The sequence below is a fragment of the Acyrthosiphon pisum genome, chromosome A2, assembly GCF_005508785.2.
Source record: "Acyrthosiphon pisum isolate AL4f chromosome A2, pea_aphid_22Mar2018_4r6ur, whole genome shotgun sequence".
Classification (NCBI taxonomy): Eukaryota; Metazoa; Arthropoda; class Insecta; order Hemiptera; family Aphididae; genus Acyrthosiphon; species Acyrthosiphon pisum.
In genome coordinates this window covers 65,372,901-65,396,511 of record NC_042495.1, presented here as the reverse complement: position 1 = coordinate 65,396,511, position 23,611 = coordinate 65,372,901, and the positions used below count along the sequence as shown (strand labels likewise).

The 23,611-nt window shown below is 27.0% G+C and overlaps 4 protein-coding genes across 8 annotated transcripts in view; 3 read left to right on the top strand and 1 right to left on the bottom strand.

The window, feature by feature from the left end:
* LOC100168801 (src substrate protein p85) overlaps positions 1 to 3,495 on the top strand; it is a 6,319-nt gene extending 2,824 nt beyond the window's left edge. For both annotated transcript variants that reach the window (XM_008189029.3, XM_001949695.5), the window contains 3 exons: positions 1,301 to 2,009; positions 2,279 to 2,334; positions 3,382 to 3,495. In XM_008189029.3, coding sequence (XP_008187251.1) covers positions 1,301 to 2,009; positions 2,279 to 2,334; positions 3,382 to 3,462 — 846 coding nt within the window. In that variant the 3' untranslated portion in view covers positions 3,463 to 3,495. The remainder of the gene's footprint in view (positions 1 to 1,300; positions 2,010 to 2,278; positions 2,335 to 3,381) is intronic.
* Positions 3,496 to 4,526: 1,031 nt separating this feature from the next.
* LOC100166063 (uncharacterized protein) lies at positions 4,527 to 5,174 on the top strand. The gene is given in 3 exon segments (NM_001246122.1): positions 4,527 to 4,602; positions 4,683 to 4,792; positions 4,864 to 5,174. Coding segments are annotated over 3 exon segments (306 nt in total). The 5' UTR covers positions 4,527 to 4,581; the 3' UTR covers positions 5,039 to 5,174.
* Positions 5,057 to 10,787, bottom strand: LOC100166726 (isoleucine--tRNA ligase, mitochondrial). 2 transcript variants are annotated; one of them, XM_001949720.5, is made up of 16 exons: positions 10,377 to 10,787; positions 10,190 to 10,312; positions 9,971 to 10,130; positions 9,719 to 9,870; positions 9,608 to 9,657; positions 9,231 to 9,547; positions 9,000 to 9,169; positions 8,693 to 8,929; positions 8,005 to 8,168; positions 7,821 to 7,944; positions 7,593 to 7,753; positions 7,386 to 7,520; positions 6,986 to 7,312; positions 6,776 to 6,918; positions 6,517 to 6,710; positions 5,057 to 5,342 (listed from the first exon to the last, which is right to left on the bottom strand). In XM_001949720.5, the coding sequence occupies exons 1-16, from the start codon at positions 10,536 to 10,538 to the stop codon at positions 5,130 to 5,132; spliced, it is 2,832 nt and encodes a 943-aa protein (XP_001949755.1). In that variant the 5' UTR covers positions 10,539 to 10,787; the 3' UTR covers positions 5,057 to 5,129. The 2 variants fall into 2 exon arrangements, with proteins under 2 accessions (XP_001949755.1, XP_016665066.1); XM_016809577.2 differs by lacking the exons at positions 10,190 to 10,312; positions 10,377 to 10,787 and having other exon boundaries at positions 9,719 to 9,894; positions 9,971 to 10,088.
* Positions 10,788 to 10,913: 126 nt separating this feature from the next.
* LOC100164021 (RNA polymerase II subunit A C-terminal domain phosphatase SSU72-like) lies at positions 10,914 to 14,546 on the top strand. 3 transcript variants are annotated; one of them, NM_001293485.1, is given in 6 exon segments: positions 10,914 to 11,085; positions 11,154 to 11,272; positions 12,174 to 12,317; positions 14,014 to 14,153; positions 14,222 to 14,340; positions 14,400 to 14,540. In NM_001293485.1, coding segments are annotated over 5 exon segments (537 nt in total). In that variant the 5' UTR covers positions 10,914 to 11,085; positions 11,154 to 11,192; the 3' UTR covers positions 14,454 to 14,540.
* Positions 14,547 to 23,611: the final 9,065 nt, after the last annotated feature.

Genomic DNA, 23,611 nt, shown 5'->3' with positions numbered 1-23,611 from the left:
ATTTATACTATTTGAAATAATGAGTGTTCTATGATAAAAGAATCACCCCGTATACAATAATTCGATCAATTTGGACATAGTATATATTTTTGTAAATAGTTCATACTGTAAACATAAAAACTTAAATTATATAAATATAATGTATAAAGTATCCTTGGCTGACTTGTTTTCGTATACAATGATATTATATCATTGAATCAAATTTAACACCATCCATTACAGTGACCCACTTGTAACCTACTGTACATTAGAGTGACACCCACTTACCCGTTTTTTTTTCATTGATTATTACAAAGGCTAGTATTTAAATGTACTAAAAATTTCAAAAATATGCCCTTTCAAAAAATCCATTTATAATCTAAGAATTCTAATAAATGCCTTAAAACTATAAAAAAATTACCGTTTATTACGTTTATAGGTATAAATATATTAGTAAACATTAAATTTGTATTACACTGTACAATGATAATTAAATTTGACCTGAAGATTGCCTAATGTTATATAGTTCAAACTGTAAATGATTTAAATTACTTAATACTATGGTTATATTTCCATGAAGTCATTTTAGCCATAATCCAAAAAATAGGTCAAAAATTAAAGAAATTCATTAAAAACGTAAAAAATGCCCCATAAAGTATGAACAGCACAAATGCACAAATGCATACACAAATGCAAACCATGCCCCAACAAAGTATAGTGGTTACAACTTGGAGTACTTGAAACACATTTGTAGCTTGGAAAGCATCATCTAAGACATTCTAAAAAAAAAAATGCAAATTCATTGAATTCCGAGCCTTAATTATTATACACCTTTACGCTTGTATTGTAAGGATTTAATCTTAATTTTAATAATTTAAACATTAATTACAATTTTACTTTTTATCTGTTTTTCAACTATTCAGACGATATATAATAATAATAAACTATTAATACAATTATTGCCTATTGTAGTACAAATTTACTTATACAAAAAGTTTAAGGCAGGACATCCATTACTAGAGCGAGTTGCTATTTCAATACTTAAAAATACAAAATTCTGTATTGGTATTTTAATATAATATACTGGATAAACAAAAAACAGGAATGATTAAACCAGTAATGAATAATGATTATTTCATATTTGGTTTTTTGTTTTTACTGGTTAATATAAAAGTATTATAAAACTTTAATTGATTCTACACCATGTAAAATAAATATAATAATAATTATCAATTTATTTTTATTAAATAATTTTCTTATGAGGTTTTAGCTATTTTAGAATTTGTAATTTTTTGATTAATTATGATAATTGACATTTTAGAAAATTGATTCTGATGAAGAAGAGCTACCCATAGCTAGTGAATCTATTCGTCCTCCTGTTGTTGTTGGTGCAACAATTCAATCATCCGTGAAAAATGATGAGGAAGCATTAAAAAGAATTGCTGCAGACGAAGAAGAACGTAAACAAAAAGAAGAACAATCTAGAATTGAAAAAGAAAATATTTTACTAAAACAGAAGCAGAAGGAGGAAGACAAAATAAATGAAGAAATAAAGAGAGAACATGAGAGGATAAAATTGGAGGAAGAACAGCAAAAAATTAATGAAGAATTGTTAAAGAAAGAGAATGAGAGGAAAAAAATGGAAGATTTGGCTAGAGTTGAATTAAAAAATAAAGAAGAACAAGAAAAAATTATTGAAGATAAGAAAAAATCTGAAGAAGTGACAAGAAAAAAATTAGAAGAAGAAGCAATCAAAAAAAAACTAGAAGAAGAGTCAACAAAGAAAAAACTGGAAGAAGAGATGACTAAGAAAAAACTAGAAGAAGAGTTAACAAAGAAAAAACTAGAAGAAGAGATAACCAAGCTTAAATTGGAAGAAGAGGCTAAGAAAAAAGAAGAGCAAAATAGACTTGAAGAAGAAAGGCAGTTAGAGGAACAAAAACTGCATGAGCAACTTAAGAATGGAGCAGTATCTGAAGAAGATCCAGAAGGTGGATATATTGCTGTGGCTTTATATGATTATCAAGCATGTAAGTGTAGATTTTATTCTATAAAGTATACTTTAGTAAAAAATCTCTAACTCTCCGTTTCCAACACACTGAAGCTTTCTTTATTTGTTTAGTTAAATTTACTTAAATAAAAAACAAAAAATGCTTACATAGTTCACAACTATATTTGAATCTATTCATTTAAAATTTCTTCTTTCATACTTATAAATAATTAACACGAGGTATACCTTTTTATAAATAATTTAGATAGGGTGATTAAAATAAAATTGTAATTTATATATTTTTTTTAGCGGCTGATGATGAAATAAGTTTTGATCCTGATGATATTGTGACAAACATTGAAATGGTAAAAACTTAAATGTATAATATATAATAATTTAATGTATTGAATCGATAGGTGTGCACACATCTGATTTGGGGTGCCCACTATATTTTTGGGCCCTCTCTTGATAAGTCTTTTAACTTGAATGAATCATTATGTTTATGTATATTACTTTAGTTTTGTTATTATAAATTATTAAATTTATCTACAACAATAGAACAATTGGACATTTATAATATTTTAATGACATAGGTACCTTAACCTTTAATAACTGAATATAAATCAACATTAGATTTTATCACTATTAATTAATCCATTATTTCCTATTTTTGTAGTACTTATAGGTATATTTAATAATTTAATATACTATTTGTATTTTGTTTAAATAATAAAATATAATATAAATTATACAGGTATATTATATAATAATATTTTAGGAAAAATTACATTTTAATTAGTAACATTAGATAAAATACTGATTCTGGAATATACATTTTAGGGCCCCAAATATAAAATGTCAAAAAGTGCCCAGGCACTTGCAGTACCATTATTGTGCACATCTATAATTGAATTACATCTTAATTGTATGTATTTTACATATAATCAAAAAATATAATTTAAGCTATACCTGTATCTGTCTTACAAACACATAACATAGCAAATTCTACGTCCAGCAGATCAAGTTTAGCTCTGTTTGTTTAAAAATAAGACTTCTTATAAAATGTACAAGTAAGAATATTATTTAGTGAACCTCATAGGGTTTTTTATTATATTTTAATTTTAAAGCAAGTTATGTGCATTTTAATTAAAATACTCATAACTTGCTTTAAAATTAAAAACATATGAGGTTCACTAGATAATAATCTTATCTTTAAATTGTATAAGAGGTTAATTCACTCTTCATAAACTGACATAGCTAAACATGATCTGCTGAGCGTACAATTTGCTATGTTATGCGTTAGTAAGACGGGGAGAACACATGCCGGTGTAGCGCCTCTTAAAGGTGCATTTAATACAAATACTAATTTAAACATTCTTTAAATAAATAATAATAATATTTAAATTTTTCAGATCGACAAAGGTTGGTGGAGAGGATTATGTAAAGGTCAATATGGTCTGTTTCCAGCCAATTATGTTGAAATTATTGAATAATATAAAGTGCCAACTAATTATACTTAAGTGATTAAAGTAATTGAGCAAGTTATAATGTAAAGTCTAACTAACAAAACAAAACTACATGTAATATAATAGGTATATAAAAATTATTTTTTAACATTACATTTAAATTTAATATTTAATTTCAATAGCTAGCATCTAATACAAACAGTTATTTTATAGTTTCCAAGATATTGTTTATTTCATTATCAGTTTTGAGTTCTAATTAAAATGGAAAACAAAAAAAACAACCTAATCAACACAAACATTAATAAATACCTTAAGATTAAGTTGAAAAAAAAATGTTTAAAATATGTGTAACATTTTTAAAAAGGAAAAAGTATTGCCTATTATTAAAATTACATATAAAACAATATGTATGTTTTTGTATTTTGTTATACCATTATCTTATCTGCTCAATGTACTAAAATTAATTTTTGAAATCTTATATTATTCATTATAAATATTTATTTATCTAGTAAATTTTATCAATATTATTGTATTATATTTTATTTTATTTTAATCGTATTAGTTTATTATTAAATTTTGATACTTTTATTGTGATATTTTTGTTAAATAATCAAAATTATACAAATTTTTTTATAGTTAAAATTATAATTCAATTATTACAGAATAATACTAACTTATATTTAATGTAATATTAACTTAAAATAACCAAGTGTAAGGTCGTAAGAAAAGTAGTAGAACAGGTTAATGTTAATAAAACTTTATACTACCTTATATGTGACATTATAATTTATATAACTTTATATCCGATTACTTTTGCATTATACATTTTTTAAACATTTAAAAACTGTTTAATTCTGTCACATACAAATTGTCCAACAATAATTGATGTTCTGCGAACACTGCCAAATATATATATATATATATATATATATATATTTTATGTATATAATATATGTATATTTAAGAATACATTAGTAAAACCAGTTTGACACCCCGAAACATAATTCATTGTTTAATCTTCAAGGCAATAGCACAACACGGCATAAAAAAAATAAAATAAAAAGTAGTGAGAAGGAATTTATTCTACACTGCAGTCTTCTTATGGTTGAATAGCTTGTACAATCAGCTCCACATTATTCGATACTAATGTCTATTACAATGAAATTCGTGAGTAATTTATTTATACTTTTAAACTATATATAATTAATAAAAATCAAATATAATGTTGCAATTATTGTATCTTTTAGGTATTTGTATTTGTAATTGGTTGTACTGTCCTTAATTTAATTGAATGCAACCCAGTAGAGGTAGTGTCTCTAACAAATAAAAGAGATGACTCTGGTCAATTCTTATCACGGTAAAATAATTAATATTTAATTTATATTATACAATAAAAGGTTATTTTACTTTTAATTAAATTTCTTACAGATATAAGTTGGATGATGGTACTGGAGAAGAGAAGATGGGTAAACTATTGTCAAACAACAATGGAGAGGATGCTATTCTTGTTCAACGGGGTTCATATACTACAAATGTCGATGGGCGACTTATCACATATAATTGGATAGCTGACACAAGAGGTTTCAGGATATCAAAAGCCTAATATACAATAAATACACAATTTTTATAAGTTTTCAATACAGTATTAATTATTATACTCGTGTAATTGACTTACATTAAAATTATCTACTCATCTATTTTGAATAAAAAATATTGACTGTTTCTTCACACCGTTTACATAAATCATCTTTTTTTTCTGCTGACCATCTTCGGCATCGTTTGCATAAAATTCCCTTTGTGTCACATGTTTTAATATCAATCGTATCATTAAGAATTAATTCAATTGAATTTACTTGAAGTAATTCGATTAAGTCAGATTTTCTAGTATTGTTTTTAGGGTGTAAAATCTAAAACAAAATCATAAATCATAATATGTTATGCGCTTATGCCAAATATAAATTTATTATATATTAATTTTTATCACCTATTTATCAACATATTTTTTTGTAATGAAACATAATTTTCTAAATTTTATGAGTAATGCAGAACATTTTAATACAAAGAAGTCAGGATAACATTTAATTATAAGTGGCCTTCATTTTATATATTATAATCTTCAATGAAGAATTTATGTTAAATGTCATGTTATGAATACTTGATGACCATGACCTCCCAGGAATTCCATTAATAACATAGTCAACTTCTGATAATAATAGATTTTGAAATTTTTTTTAATAAAATGTATAAAAAAGTTAATTGCATTCTCATTTTTATGAGCGTTTGAAATTCAAATTTTGACGACATTTTTGATTTTCAAAGTTGAATGATTTATCTTCAAACAATTTTTGTCATTTTATTCTATATAGAATAATCGTATGGACTTTCCACCAATAAGAATATTATAATTTCCCTGAGGCAATTGCCTCAAAAAATTACTCTTCAGAACCCCTCTGGTTATTGCATAACAACAAAATAAGAAAATTGTTGTATGAGAATTTGTTAATTTACAGAAAATATATGTCTAATTTCAAACGTTTGTAAGAATTTAATTGGACTACCTGGTAAATATTTTTTTTTTGATAAAGGTAGACAAGTAACTGAGTTACATAACTTTAGTTACATAACTAAGTTACATGTAACCATGATATGCTCGACCTCGTTTCTATTGACTTATAAGCTAATAATATTATAATTCTTAATAATATACTTCATAATATAAGCAATATTTTTAACAATGCTAATTTAACTTATTAGAGAAAAATATATTACCAGGTAATGGCAATATAAATTAAATATTTAATTAATATATTATATTATATTATATTTTATATTTTATTATTATAATATAATAAAAATATATCCTTAGAAAAATAGGCTGATAGATGATGGTTTTTGCTCAGAATTGTTTTACATATTATGCAATGATTTAATATTAAATTTAAATTTAACAAATAAATAACAATGACCTACTCCATGGACCATGGCGAGTTACATTCAGTACATTCAATAAAGCGAGTTACTAATTTTTATTTTTGATAAGATTTCAAATAATAGTTATTTTATAAATTTAAATATTTTTACCTTTAATAAATTGAATGTCTTGTCAGGTAATGCAATCACTAGTGATTGTTCAAGTGAATTTTTCCCTTGTAATAAATTTGATACTTTATTCTTAACCATTAAAGCATTTTCCATAATCAATATTACTTGTTCTGAATCTGGAATGACTATTTGATTGAGATTCATGATAGACGATTTAAAAAATGTGGTGTTTCCTAAAATAGTTGGAATTTATAAAATTTATATTTCTTAATAACCATTAAATAAGATTTGAAAATACTTCTCAGTGGATAGTAAGAAAATGCTTCTTCAGCTAAATGAGGTAAAATTGGTGCTATATGTTTGAGAAGAGTTTCTAATATGGCTTGTAATGTCGCTGTACATGCAAGTCGATCATTTGATTCTATAGGATCACAATAGAGCCTAAATAATAGTTAGTTTAATGAGTACAGTTGAATTTATTTTAGACTTGTATTTTTTTTAACTGTACCTATCTTTTATGTGATGTACATATAATCCAGAAACTTGATTTGTAATAAAGTGTAATAGTTTAGCACACACTTTATTATACTGAAATGTATTATATAGTTTATTTGTTTCATTTTCAAATGATATGAGTTCCAACATCATATATTTATCTAAATATCTTAGATGATTAGCACCGTGCATAAAATTATTTTCTTTGACATTATTAAGTGAGCCAAGTAAAAAACGTATAATAAGACGAAGCTTATCCACTGATTGTTTGCTATCATTCAAGGTTTCTTTTGTAACTGGAATATTTGTTTGGTGTGATCCATGTTTAGCAACCCACCATCTAATAATGTTGTACAGACAAGTATAAAAAGATAATGCATAAATAACTTAATCCATAGTTTTATCAAGTCTACCTGAGTACGTCAATTCCATCAATTGATTTGTCATAATTTCCATTTACTATGTCTTGAGGATCAATTACATTCCCAATAGATTTAGACATTTTTCTACCGTTTTTATCCACAACAAAACCATGTACAAACAAAGATCTAAAAAAATGCTTGAATAAATATCAAATATTAAGCTTAAAAGGAAAATGTATGGACAAAATATTTTATTACTTAAATGGTGAAACATTTCGAAGGGCAATTGATGACATAAGAGATGCCTGAAACCAACCAGTGCATTGATCCACACCTTCCAAGTACAAATCAGCAATTTTGTTATCGCCTAATACACAGCTCCATGAAATTCCACTATCGAACCAAATATCTAAAATATCCTGTTAAGCAATAATAATAAAATATATAAGTAATAATCTTTAAAAAAAATTATAGATATGAACATACAAGTCCTTTTTTTAATTTTTCTGGATTGTGTGGTGTGTTTGAAACCAGCTTTTGAACATCATGAATCCACCAAAAGTCTTGTCCTGTTTTTTCTAACAGTGCATAATATTGATCTAACAATTTTCTGGCAAAAGATTATTAAATAGATAAATTTCATTAAAAATATAAAAATGTAAACATTTACTCATCTATTATTGTACTGTCTGATTCGTCGTATAGTACAGGTATGGGTACACCCCATGAACGTTGTCTGGATATACACCAATATGGTCGTTTTTCAATCAGTGTTAAAAGAGCATTACGACTTCCACCAATTTCAGGATAAATTTTAATGTCTTTCAAACATTCCTTACATTATGAAAAGATGTAAAATACATTTATAATACTCTAAAATAAATAGGCAATAGTAACTTAATATACATTAATTTAGGGTTTTTAATTTCAGAAATAATGGTTAGTTGAATAATAAAAACAAAATTTAAATATAGGTATACCTAATATTTTTAGATTTTGAATTTGAATTATTAAGACAAAAACATTACTCTTATACGTTAAATTATTGTAAGTATCAGATAATATACTATCTACTATCAACAATTTATTTACCTTAACTTACAAATTATTAATATGTATATTTTTAGCTGTTTTTAAACTTAATAGCTCACATACATTTAATCTAGGAATACTATACTGGTCTTTGGGATATTGTTATACTATTCCATGGACAATTTTATTTAAAAAAATAATTTGAAAATATTACATTACGATACAAATTATAAGCATATTTGTCGATAAAATATTAGTACTTAGCAAATTAAACAAATACTTAGTTGGTAATTACTAATTTGTATAAGATAAATATAAATATTTACAATAGATTGGCTTTTAATCGCTGCTGTATCCAAAAACCATTGTTTACTAGCACGAACAATCACAGGCAATTTGGTGCGCCAATCATAAGGATAACTATGTTCATAAATTTCTGTATGTAATATTTTATCGCTCAACAATGAACACACAGTTTCATTTCCAATATCTAAAACGGGTAAACCTACAAGTTCTGACCATGTTTGTGGCATAAAAATACCATGCTCATCTACATGGCATTCCTAAAAAAATGTAATTACAAATTAATACAAATAATACAATTTAAGTTATAAAATAACTTTGGATTCTCACAATGGGTACTTTATGTTTTAATGCAATTAAAAAATCTTCATGTCCATATGCTGGTGCTGTATGAACTAATCCTGTACCTTTGTCTACAGTGACGTGGTCACCTTCCAAAAATTGTTTATCACTTTCACCATTTCTTAAACTTTTATATTTTAAGCCACTGAGATGCTGGCCTATAAAGCTATTCTATAAATGTTTATAAAAATTAATAAATAATTAATTTATGGCACATACCTTTAACTGTTGTGATTATTTCAATTGGTTTTTCTATTTTGGCACTTAAATTGTCAACTAATTCAGTTGCTAACAAATATACACCAAGGGTATCTTGAATTTTTACAAAAGAGTATAATAAATTAGGTGAGTACACAACAGCAATATTTCCTGGTAATGTCCATGGTGTAGTAGTCCAAATAAGTGCATAAATCGGTTCACTGTTATGATTACTTAAATCTATTGAAAGAGTAGATGGGCATAGCTCAAGTTTGACAGTGACTGATTTACTTTGGTGATTAGGGTTGTATTCCAGTTCTGCTTCAGCTAGTGCACTTCTACACAATTATAAGGTAAGATAAATATTGTTAAGTATTAACTAATTGAGAAAATATTACTTGGACGAAGGTGACCAGTAAACTGGTTTGAGATCTCTATAAATTAACCCCTATATATAATAGATTATTAGTATTTTGAAAATTTCATAGAAACGTGATGTATAAAATTACCTTTTTATATAGTTTAAAAAACTGTTGAATTTGGTTTTGGACATACTTTTTATCATAGGTATAATAACAATTGTTTTCCCAATCAGCAAGTATACCCCATGATTTAAAAACAGTTTTTTGTTTTTCTATTTCTTTTGAAGCATATTTTCTAGCTAAAAAATATTCATACATTCATACTAAATTTTTTTTAATTTTAATAATTAACCTATAACATTTTTTTAATGATCATAATTTAAAGTCATAATTTCCCACCACTTTTCCGTATTTCTAATGGACCAAAATTCTTCCATTTGTTTCCGTGAATCTTTTCAGCTTTTAACTCAATGGGTAAACCATGACAATCCCATCCGGGTATATAACTAATTTTTTTTCCATTTACAAGTTTAGAACGTATAGTAATATCCTTAAGTATCTGTACAAAACAATTAATTAATTATTTTAGAAATCAAATACAGTGAATAAAGTTACTACTTTGTTTATGGCATGGCCCATATGTGCTGAGCCATTAGCATAAGGTGGTCCATCATGTAAAATATACTCTTCATTGTTAACATGTTGCCTTTGCCAAGAATATAGTTCAGAAAATCCACATGTCTACATCAATAATAATTTTATACTTGGTAAGTACATATTAGAACATCAATTAATTACGATTTACCTTAAAAATATGGCTATCTCTTTGAATAGTTTGATCTGCATTCAAACGATTTTTAAATTTTGTGACTGGCAAGAATATAGATTTCTTTAATCGTGTTGTATCGTCGGAATAAAAACGTCTAACAGAATGAAAACGCGATAGATATTTGGTTACAATATACATAATAACTGCTGCCTGCTCTTTTTTAATTTAAGTTAAATAATTTTTCAACATTTAATAGAGATCGTACGACATTCTCTATACATATTTATAATCTAGTGCTCAATAAAAGCAAATTAAATAAACTTATATAAATTGTAAATAGTGAAATAATATTAAAGAGTACTATAACAGTACACTTTTTGAAAGTTTCAAATTGTAACTTGTGGCCTGTCGCCTGTGGGGAACACATTTTTCCTCTCTGAGCAGCAGGCGGCCGCCGGCCAACCGAATTGCATGATAAGTGTTATCATAAACACTCCGTGATTATAATGTATGTGGGCTCATATCAGTTATAATTTTGGTATATCACCAATTTTCAAAATATATAAATTATTATTGTTTTATTTGAAGTTCGTTTTTTTTACACCGACCTATTTCTTATTTTGTTTTTACTTATATGTTTCACTCATACGTTTTATATTTTATAAAACTGAATTGTCTGAAGAGTATTTAACGCACAACAATTTTCTATATCATTCAATACATTCAGTTTACATTAATAAGGAAGGTACCTACCTAATGATATTTTTTAAACTAGCTGCTTAAATATAAAATAAAAATGTTTTTATTTTGAAGTAGCATACTCCATTGCTGTGTACGTTGAAATTTGATACTATGGCGATCAGTGACTTTAAAATAGCTGTGGTTTGTTCAAGTAATATGAATCGAAGTATGGAAGCTCATGCTTTTTTAAGGTAGATAATGAAAAGTTATTTATATTTTTATGAATATCCTATTTATTATTTTTTACTATTAAGACTCGTAAGTATTGTTGTAAAATATTTTTCATACGTTTAAATTGAAGTAAACACTCTATTTTACTCTCATTTGGATGGTCATTCTTAGACAAACTTTTATAAATTGTCGTTGCTAATAAAAAAATGACTTAAACATTTTTTTTTTCAACTGTTAAGTCCTAGTTTTTATATTTAATTTTAAAGATACCTAAGGTTTTACCATTTACATATATTTGAATTGATTTTGGGAAATTGAAGTTATTAAAAATTTCTACCTACCTATGAAAAATTGAACACTGAATTCTGGCATGTTGTCATTTATTATCAAAAAACATTTTATCTGATTGGGTTTTACACTATATTTAACATGTTAAGTGTCATGCGGCCACCGGCGGTCAATTGCAAATCTCAAATGTTATGCTTTTGCGACCGCCGATGGCCACAATTGATTATTACTACCATGCCACATGACCGCCAGCGGCCGTAAATGAATATGGTTTTATATTATTCACTTTTCCATGGCACTACAATAATGTACCAAAAAAGCGCCTTCGCATAGTGCAAATCATTACAAATTATTCAATGTAATAAATATATTTTTAAATTTTTTTTTTATATTTTAAACTTTTAAAATAAATAGTATAAAATACAAATTTGGAATGACACTGAAAAATATACTTGGCATACAGATGATGCATAATCGTGTGACCGCCGGAAGCTGCATGGCACTTAACGTGTTAAGATCCTAATAATATAGTCAATAATTATAATAATTATAATAATATAATCAATTGTATTTATAGTTATCATGCCATCATGGTATGAAGTGTTTTTAATTAATTTATGTTTATGATTATAGTAAAAAAGGTTTCAACGTTCGATCATTTGGAACTGGGGACAAGGTGAAGTTACCCGGAACAGCGCAGGAAAAACCAAATATATATGACTTTGGATGTTCTTATGATGACATTTATAAAGATCTGTACAATAAAGACAAAACATAGTATCCTTTAAAATAAACTAATTTCATGGTATTTTTACTTTTTTGTACTTTGTATAACTTTATTTAATAACAAGGTAATGTTTACTGAACTATAATTTTAAGTAGTGCAGACATTAACTTTTTGTGTTTATTATGTTTTTTATATAATATATAGTGATTTTAAATAGCATTGATTTGTAATAATTGAATTGATTTCAATAGAAAATAATAAGTAATACTAGGAATGGGTTGAACCAACGTTTTGTAGAAATTCAAACTAGATCCTGTGAAGATATTAAACCTTATCATCAAATAATATTTTTTATTTTAAATTATAAAATATTGGTATAGTTAATAATTCATACCTATAATGTTATATAATTTATACATTTATGAACTTAAAAAAATTAATTGAGGAAGTTACTCTATTGTATAGTAGGTTTTATTGTTTCGTGTGAACCTTTGTCATTTTTTAGGTAACTGTTTGTCAAAAATTAATTTAAATTCAATAATAATTCATTACATACAATAAACATTTTAGTAAAATGCAAAATATTTATGATGTTTTTGATTGAAAATGCAGTTAAAATTGTTTATAAACTGAACTATTGGAAATTTCTAAACAATTTTATAAAATAGCCATTTAATAATTATAATTTAAATACAATTAAATTTAAAAGTTTGAGTAAAATTTAAATTTCAAACCATTAACTAGAATTTATATTTTTTTCTGAACATTTATGATGATTGTCCAAGAGTTAATTTAAACGTTTTTAACTATTAAAGGAGCACAAATTTAAATGTTAAATTATTGTAGCTATGATTTGGTGAAAATCCGATGTAAAAACAATTATTACTTTAAGAGATATTAAGAAATGTTAAATAGCTACGTAACGTCATAGGATCCGGCTCATTGTAATTGATCTAATACGTATAAAAGTTCCTCGCTTCACACTACGGTTTTTCAATCTAAACATTTTATTTTTGAAATTTAGTTTTTGTATAAATGTGTGATTTTATGTAAGCCGATTAAAGTATCAACATTTTAATATAATGTTTAGTTTTTTAAATATTAATAAATCTTAAAAATTATATTTTTGTTAAACGGCGCATCATCGCCATTTAAATATAAAATAAAAATTCAAAAATATATCTTAAAATTTTTTAATATTTAAAAAAACTAAACTATACATTGAAGTGCTGATGCTTGTTTGATCTTAAACTCATAAAACCACACATTTATATGTAAATTAAATTTTTAGGTATACGAACCTAATTTTTTAGGTTTTTCACAATTTTTCATTGTGTGAAGCTAGGAACTTTTACACGAATAAGATAGGCAATTATGATGAGCCGGGCCCAATGACTTACTTATAAAAACTTACTTACAATACAACTTATTGAATAATGTGAGTAAAACGTAAAACTTATACCATTATTCTTTGAATTGAATATTTTTTCAAGTTAAAAAAAAACTTATTTTTTGTGTTTTGTACTCCTTTAGTACCCAATCAGTTTGACTTTTAAATCTTCATTAATTAATGTTTTATTGATTTTAATACATATAACAAATAATAAGTTATGAATGAATTAAAATAATTGTATATATAATTTATATCTATATAATTTTAATATTATTTATTAAATATATTATTATTTTGTTGAAAAATTCCTAATATTTTTTGTAATTTTTTCCTTAATAAAATTTTGTATTTAGTTACACGCAAAATGGTTTGTTGAATATGCTGGATAGAAATCGGCGGATAAAGCAGCATCCAGAAAGATTTCAAGAATGCAATGAACAATTTACTGTAGTCATTACATGTGAAGAGAGAGTGTATGATCAAGTACTTGAGTGTATGTTTAAATTGACAATTTTATCATTATCATAACAATTTAAATCAAAATCATATTTATATGTTTAGATTTTGAAAATATTCTAAGTTTTGGCAATAGGCCAGTTCATGTTATTAACATAAACATTCAAGACAATCATGAAGAAGCAACGATTGGAGCATTTTTAATTTGTGAACTTGTTACTTTGGTAAGATAATTTTATCTAAATATCTATTAAATATTAATGTAAATTTATTTCCATTTTAGTTGTCCAGAAGTGAAGATCTTGACAACGATATAGATCAATTAGTTGTTAAATATGAAGAAAAATGTCAAAGGTCATTATTCAACTGTGTACTTTTCTATTAAATATTAAGTTATAAAATAAAATTTAAATTGTAAATACCATATTAATTCTTTAGTCTTTAGTCTTGAATTTTTTTGAAAAATAGAAGTTTGTATCTCCACACGACACTCCTTAAGTAGTACAAAAAGTCTCGAGAATTCAAAAATATGGTCTTAAAGTATATTTAAAAATTCATAACATCAAATTTTGAATAACTGCATTGTTGAAGATAAATGGCGATGAGCATGCTTGGTGAATCAACTTGTAATGGCCTGAATAGAAGATTAGATGACTAAAGTTATTTTATATTTTAAACCTAAAGTATTATAATAAATATAATTTATAGTTCTATATCGGACGATATATTAGTTATAAAGAGATTTGAGGGCTGACCACTCAGGTTCACCACCCCGAAGGCCCTCGTCTTTCGTGGGTACTTAAAATAAAGTCCAATTTTCCCCACCACACCACCTTTGAATCTCGGGTGGGATCTACGTGACTGTTGTCCCATGGTGCCATTGCTGTGTAGGAAGAATGAAGAGACTTGGTTTGATGCCACCTCCAATAGCGTTGTGATAGGCGATAGCGGTCCAGCTTCTCTATATAGCGACTAACGGACTAAGCCACCTAAGTTTGTTCATATCTCTTAAAAAATCTCCCAATTATATTAAAATAATTATAAATTGTTAATCTGAAGCCTAAAGAAAGAGATTAATCAAATATTCTAAATAAAGAAGATATTTAAAAAAAATTGCCAATACTGAGTGGTGGCTTAAACTGTAATCTGCAGGCACAGACTGGCTGGGATGCTACAGCATCCCTTGCCCTAAAATATATTTGCCTAATATTATTTATTATACAGATTGTATCTTATGTCATTGTACGCGGGGTTTTTTAACGATTATGGATCGATGACATAGAATTTCGTTAAAACGAAAAATGACGTGTTTCTTTATTTTTAAAAATCAATTTTTTTATAACAATTTCAAAATTTTTAAACACGTAGGTGTATCAATAGCAAAATCAACTTTATTTTTTCAAATGGTGACTACTACATTTTTTAATGGATTCTGGTAAAGCTCTGACAATATTGATAGTCAAATCATGAGTTGTAGTTCACTAGTTTATTAACTATGGTCCTATAAAGTTTGGTAAAATATGCATTACCATTCACCTATAGACTATAGGACCTAGGGACGGATTGGGCCATAGGGAAATCGGGTAATTTATTAATTAATACATATTACCATTGATTATAGATTATTCATTCAATGATATTACGTAATAACAGTCTATAATATTTAATATTATAACGTAAAACGTAAAACGTTGTAATTAATAGTAATAATACAAATATACAACTACAATAACAGAAACTGAATATTAATATTAATTATCCATAAGTAATAACAATAACTGTTATCAAAAAATTCAACTTCCGTGAACAGTAAAATCTATAAATAATTGGTTATTCGGGTTGTCGTCGATCAGATGGACAGACGGGTTATTGCGGGTAATGATGGCGAATTTTGACGATCGGATGCGGGTCCTTAATATGAATACCTATATAATAAGAATATTTTTATTTGAAATTTATATTATTTATATTTAAATTTCAATTGTCATTCAAAACCTCGATATCAGCACTTGGCAGTTCAGCACAATTTGGTTAATTTCAAAATCCAATTACTAATTCAATTTCTAAGTTATAGTTTCTAGGAATAATTCATAAAATATTTTATATGACAATAGTAATAGTTGCGAATTATAAAATAAAATGGAAACGGATGGATCAGGCTGTAGTAAAAAACGAAAAAGAGGAGCTGAAAAAATTTGAGACAAAAATAAAAAATACTACCTACTTTAAGAAGCATAGTTTATTTTAGACCTTTAAAAAGATTTACCCAACAAAAACATAACCGTGAAATAATGCTAAGTTCCAAACTTTCTACCAAAAAAGTCGGCCTATCAAAGTAGTGAAATTTACATTGTGGCCAAGTTTAAGATAGTACTATCTTAAATCGTGGTTTTTATCTATACGGGAAGTGTCTTATAATTTTGATGATCAGTGAGTGAGTCAGTAACAATTTTGCAAATTTTGAAATCCTTCCATTTTTAAATGACACAATATTAAGGGCTCATTTTCTTACAGCGTCCTAAACTACTCGAGATTAATCTGTGTTTTAAATTTCAAAAGTTTATCTTTAGAGGAAACAGAGATATATATGTTAGAAAAACTGGGCGAATTGGTTCGTGTAAAGATATACTGGCATTGCTGGAACTTGGCCTGGCGCACTACCGTGCGCTCAGATTTTTAGAGTAATGATAGCAATACGCCAATACTTGCTTGTATTTGTTTAACCTGACTAAATTCACTCAAAATCAATAATTTAGTACAAGGATTTATCACACCCACGCATCATGTGTTACTTTTAAATAGTATCAAATACGATTGAATAATATATTGTAATTGTATTTTCGTTATATTTTTATATCGATACAGTAAAACTGATAATATAAAATATAAAATTACTAACATTTATATGTAGGTACCTAATACTATTGTTATTCCATTATTATTATTACATTTTATTGTTAAAGGTTGATTTTATAATAACACTAATTACAGTAGACTATCCTTTAAAATACTAAAAAAAATTACTATCTTCAGTATGGTAAACTTGTCGATTGCCCCCAATCTCCCAACAAATAGTGGGCCGGTAAAAAAGTATTTTCCCGGGCTGGTCCGAAATTCCAATCCGTCCCTGCCTATAGTACTTTTAACTAAAATAATTGGTATAGGTTTAACTTACAAGAGTCAAATAATTTAATCACATAAAACTACTCGCCCCAAATTCGATTTTCATATATCAAAATACTAAGAAAAATATTCTGCTTTTGAGTATAAAATTAAAACCCAATGTTGTCATTCAAAAAAATAAAAAACTTTAAAAATTATAGGGATAAAAAATATTTAAAAATATAATTTTTTTAAAAAAAACGTTGTTTTATAAGTGACTTGAGATTATGTAAAATAATATTTCCAAAAAAATCTACACTTTTTGAAATAATGAGTGTTCAATGATAAAAGAATCATCCGGTATATATATAGGTATCGCATGCAAAGTATGAATTTAGAAGTTGAAATTCATAATCCTTCTTATTTTTTAGTTTTGGACATATACATTTTATTTCGTGCTTTTCCTAACATAAATTCCTATCGTATTTTTCTTACAATAGCATTAATTTGGATTCTTTATTAGGTGGCTAAGGACTAAGGTAATATACATAATGGTATTTGATTCATGTTATAATAATACCTATTGGAAATCTTTAATTAACTCAGATTAAAAGTATGCTGAAGTTAGGTACAAGCCTATATTGAGTTTGACTATTTATCTAAATATCTTGCAAATATTTTATTTTAAATCACGATTATTAAATAATTCTTAAAGAATTTCAATTGCTAAATTCATACTTTGCATGCGATACCTACCAATATTGAATATAGGGAACTTATTGTTCAAATTTCAAGTTATAAAAGTTAGTTATAAGAAAAAATTATTTAGCTCTTGTAAACCTATATCAATTATTATTTCTATCAAAAGTATATTTTAGCATATTTTACTAAACTTTAGAGGACCATAGTTAATAAACTAGCGAACCAAAATTGATGATTTGACTATCAATATTTTCAGAAAAAAAGCTATAGGTACCGGAATTCATTAAAAAATATAGTAGTTACCATTTGAAAAAATAAAATTGATTTTGCTATTGGTGCACCTGCGTGTTTAAAAATTTTGAAATTGTTATAAAAAAATTGCCTGTTAAAAATAAAAAAACGCGTCTTTTTTCGTTTTAACAAATTTCTATGTCATCGATCCATAATCGTTAAAAATACCCCGCGTACAACGACATAAGATACACTCTGTATATTTAAGACTCTAGACACCTAATGAACAGCAGATCGTTACCTGCAACTTATGATTATTTGTAATCTATAATATTGTAAAATTTTGATTGAAAATTTGTTGTAACTTGGTACTTATTTACGTTTTTTACGCATAGGTATTCAATATTTTTTTAAACAAAATAAAATATATTAATATTTTATAAATAATCTACATGTTTTAAATTTTCCTCAGCTTTTTTTGTTATTTGCCCTTTACATTGTGTAGCATCCCGTGTCCTATTTTACCTGTCCGCGCCCGACCGTAATGACTACTGTATTGTTAATAGGTATGTTATCCATCTCAATTACTTAACTTTCACTTAGGTACATTATAAGACAATTAAAAACTTAAATTTGTACCTAACTAAAATAATATATGTATACTATTATAAAAATGCAAGGGCTGAAGCCCCCCTAACTTTAAGGTCTAATTACGCCTATGGTTCCTCATCCAAATGTAACCACTAACCCCCCTATAAAGTGCTTATAGCCATAGTTAACGATGATTAAAATCAATAAAAAATGTATTGTTAATCTTACATAATATTCAAAACAATACTGTCAACTAGTAAATAATATATGTTTAACTAATTCCCCTGACTAGTGACTACATTTTACTTTTATTTATCTTCTAAATCTTCCTATAACTATTTTGTTAATTTATTTTATGAATTCAGTTTCTCCAAATGTATAAGCTACCTACAATATTGTCAAATGTATAAAAAATAAAATAAGTTTCTGCAACTTCCCACCAATACATGGAAATACGAAATCTACAGTGGGTAATTGGACCAAGTTATTAACTATTATGGTTATTGTTAATATTATTATCATTTAAACATTTTATAAATTGTTTTTTTAGACAATAAATTATCTTATTTTAATTACATACCATTGGTACATTTTACTAGATGAAAATTGAAATGCAAGTTCTTTTCTGGCAGACTATCAATTAAAATTGTTTTATATTGGCAAATATTAAACAATTTATTCGGTTTTGAAATAATTTATTGTGCTTCCAATTTATATTGGCTAATACTTAATTTGCATTTAAAATTAGCTTTGTAATTTATTGTCAAACTGAAAATGTTTTATATTTTCTCTTTTTTAACGAGGATTTCATAGGTATCTATTAGGCACGGATCCAGTGACAATTTTTTCACCACACAAATACAATTATTACATCATACATTTTATTTTTAATTTAACATGTTTTCCCCAATATTAGTATAATCTTAATGTAATAAATAAATTATTGATTATATTATATTAAATAACAAAATCCAAAGTAATATCAAGATCTATAGAATTATAAATTAAATTGGAGAAATAATATGTTTGTGGAGGCTGGGCCCCTAGCCCCCCCCCCCCCCCCCCTGTCACCGTCCCTGATATCTATAGGTCCTATGTAGGGGGTATTTTAGGTTTTAGCAATAATTATTATCCAATTGGCGATCATGCGTATCTATTGGGTATTGGCTATTATTAGACTTTAAGTAGGCACTAATACCTGGTACAGTGATGCTATATTATAGTAGGCAATTAGTAGCCATATACGATATACCTCAAAACATTTAACATGTCCAAGTTTTAAAACATGGCGATACCTATTATACATAGGTAGGTACCTATTATTATATACGTATTATGTTATATTTTTATTTAATTTTATTACGGAAAAGTACCTATAGCTACTACCTATGGGCTATGATTTGAGTTATTAAGATACATAACATATATTATAACGGTCTTACAATACTATAATAGCTAAATAGCTATTATACTGGTAAATATCTGGTAAATATCCACCAGCCACCAGGACCCACAATAACTTACTTTTAGATATTCATTTGATTATGTTAAGCAATACAGATTTGGTAGACCGCCAGGTGCCAACTATATAAATAAGAAAAAAGAACGGTGGCGGTCCATTAAAACCAGGGATGGAAAACGTTTTTAATTTTTTCGTTTTCGTTTTTGTTTATTGATTTAAAAAATATCGTTTTTGTTTAACGTTTTTAAACGTTTTTGATTATTTCGTTTTTGATTAATGTTTTTAAAAACGTTATTTTTCTTTATCGTTTTTGATTAACGTTTTTAAAAACGTTATTTTTCCATATTGTTTTTTATTAACGTTTTTAAAAACGTTATTTTCCAATTGTTTCCAAATAACGTTTTTGAAAATATATTTATTTTTTATATTATATTCTTATAACTTGTAACTTTTAACTTTTAAGTTATAATAGTAACACGCAATACAGAAATGCACTTAAAAGTTAAAAATATCTAAGATTATTAATTATTATTAATTATTGATTATTAACTATTTAGATAGTAATTATTCTTAATATTTAAATTTTAAATCAAAATTATAATTTATATAAAAATTAGAAAATTCAAAATTTCTGATTTCAAATTAAAATATTTTTAAAGTTAAAGATTAAAAAGTAAAGACAAGTGAATATTTTTTTTTCGTGGTATAATTTAATAATGTATAATACTATAATTTATTTTCGTTTTCGTTTTTGATTTCGTTATTAAATTTTTTTCGGTTTTTGGGATTTTTTGTTATCTTTTTTCAGTTGTTTTTTGTTTTTGTTTTTTAATTGTTTTCGTTTTTTGTTTTTTTCCGTTTAATAACGTTTTTTAAAAACGTTTTCCATCCCTGATTAAAACACAACACGAAAATGTATTTTAAGTTTCCACTTATACAGGCTACAGCACAATATTTAACATATTAAAATACTTGAAAATGATGATCATCAGCAATAAATTAAGTAAATGTTAGTAAATGTAAGTAGGTAGCTGGTACCTATGTAAAAATGGTAAATATCAGTAAGCTTTTTTGGAAGGTATGTTGCTTTTTACGGTAGGTATAGCATACTACACCGATTAAGTAAAGGTAGGTAGCATATATACTATATGAGTAACAAAAAATTTAAACCAAATCAAAAAAATTATTTTTGAAGAACAGTGATAGTGGCACATCGTTAGTTGTGGTGTCCTCTGGGTAATATTAAATGACTATCATAAAAATATTGCTATTATAATGATTAATATATTATAGTCTCTGCTAATAGGCGCAATTTACTATATAGGTACATAGAAATGTATTGGACGGGTGTGGCACTGTGGCGACACAAACTTTTTCTTTCAAATGAATATCACTATTTTTCCCGCAAATTGTTAAGCTTCAAGCCGATGACATTTTTGAAAACTGTTATGTATCTAAATGGAATATTATGAATTATTACATATACCATATCTTTACCTATAGCTGGTACTTTCTTAACATTTTTAAAAATTTCAAAAATTGTAAATTGTTCTTTTTTTCCGTGGTCTTTTTTTCCGGGATTCCTCCGCGGAGGAACCATGTTTGGTGTTTTTTCGATTTTTTTGTCTGAGCGCACTGAGCATATATGGGGGTGTGGGCATCATCCCCACGGTTTAGTTTTCATGTAATGTCAGGGGGGGGGGGGCTACAGAAATATAAATAACCAGTGAAAATGTCATGTATCTACAGTCTTTCGTTTTAAAGTTACATCAAAAACCAAAATCAATTTTCTCGAAAACAGATTTTTCGTAAAAATTCCCGTTTTTCCTTAATTTTTCTTTTGTTTTTCAGGGCGCTTTTGAAAACTATTGGAAAAATTTTACTTTTGACCCCCCAAAGTACCAACTAAATTCACTTTCCTATCAAAAAAGGTACTGTTGAAGAAAATCCAAGCACTTTTATTGTCCTAAAAGGTGATGACAGACACAAAAAAAAATTTAAAAAAAATTAAAAAATAAATTAAAAAAATAAAAAAAAAACACACATCATTGTAAAATCAATACATTCATCGTTCTACTCAGAATCTAAAATATTAACTTCAAACGCTGATACAAATTTAATTTGACTTTTTTTTTTGATAAAGGTAGACAGTTAGATAAATTTTATGTGGAATCTTGTATTACATTTTCAAATCTTTAAAAAGAATTTAAAAAGAATTATTATTATGAATTTCTAACTCAAAATAATTTGCATATTTTTATCATTTTTACGTATTTTATCCATATTTGAACTTTACATGCTTATAAAAAAGAATTGTGACTACCTATGGATTTTAAATATTTTTAGATTCTGAGTGGAACGATGAATGTATTGATCTTATTGGTTTTTAAATAACATTCACTTTTGTTATAATGTTATGTTCACATAAAAATGTAATAGTATTCCATTTTGTTTTTTAAATTTTTAATCAGTATAAACTAGTGTTGGTCGAGTACTCGACTTTGGAAAAATTTTCGAGTCGAGTTCGAGTATTCGACTCGACTCGACTGAATTTTTTTTGGACTTGCAAATACGAGTACTCGCTTTGAGTCGAGTACTCGTGTTATTATTTTTTTTATTAAAAATACTATAAATAGTAATTTATTGAAAAATAAATGTTAAAACTATAAATAACTGAAAGATCCCATATATCCGATAAGAATACCAGGAAGGTGATACATGATAGTTTAGATTGATAACAATAATAGTTGAGAGTCAACTGTAGTTGAGAGTCAACTTCTCTACGCCGCTCCAATATGGTCCACAGCGGCAAGCTCCACGGCCAAATCAAGAAGAATCCTAAGGCGTCCTCAGAGAGTTGCTGCCCTTAGGGCCATTAGGGCCTACAGGACGGTTTCAGATGAGGCTGCCTTCGTGCTAGCTAGCATGCCTCCAGTGGATCTCCTAGCAGAAGAAAGGTCTAGGATAAAAGCCAGACAGGCTGAAGACCCTGCACCGGGCGCTCCTCCGCCTTCAAGATACAACATTAAGAAGGAAGAGAGGATGGTCACCATCGCCGATTGGCAAAGGAAATGGTCAGGAACCAGCAAGGCGTCTTGGACCCGTCGTCTTATTCCGAACATCGCAAGATGGGAGAATAGGACGACCCCTAGGATCCCTTGGTCATACCACATGACGCAGGCTCTAACCGGACATGGATGTTTTCAGTGGTATCTGCGCCGTATGGGCAGGGCTCTTAGCCCTCGCTGCATGCACTGTCAGTGCGGCTCAGACACGGCTGAGCACACCATCTTCCACTGCCCGAACTGGGACAACCTACGAGACGAGCTACGCGCTCGACTGGGACACTCTCCCGAGGTCACCGACTGCGAGAATATACTGTGCGGCCCTCTCTTCGAGGACCTTCC

Bases quoted from the DNA above. Each gene is read 5' to 3' on its own strand.
- LOC100166726 (XM_001949720.5), bottom strand. From the start codon at position 10,538: ATGTATATTGTAACCAAATATCTATCGCGTTTTCATTCTGTTAGACGT. The intron at 9,871-9,970 runs GTGGGAAATTAT...AATATTTTTTAG, and splicing joins ATTAGAAATACGGAAAAGTG to CTAGAAAATATGCTTCAAAA. The intron at 7,945-8,004 runs GTAAATGTTTAC...ATCTTTTGCCAG, and splicing joins GACAGTACAATAATAGATGA to AAAATTGTTAGATCAATATT.
- LOC100164021 (XM_016805030.2), top strand. From the start codon at position 11,193: ATGGCGATCAGTGACTTTAAAATAGCTGTGGTTTGTTCAAGTAATATG. The intron at 12,318-14,013 runs GTATCCTTTAAA...TTTTGTATTTAG, and splicing joins TACAATAAAGACAAAACATA to TTACACGCAAAATGGTTTGT. The intron at 14,341-14,399 runs GTAAGATAATTT...TTTCCATTTTAG, and splicing joins TTTGTGAACTTGTTACTTTG to TTGTCCAGAAGTGAAGATCT.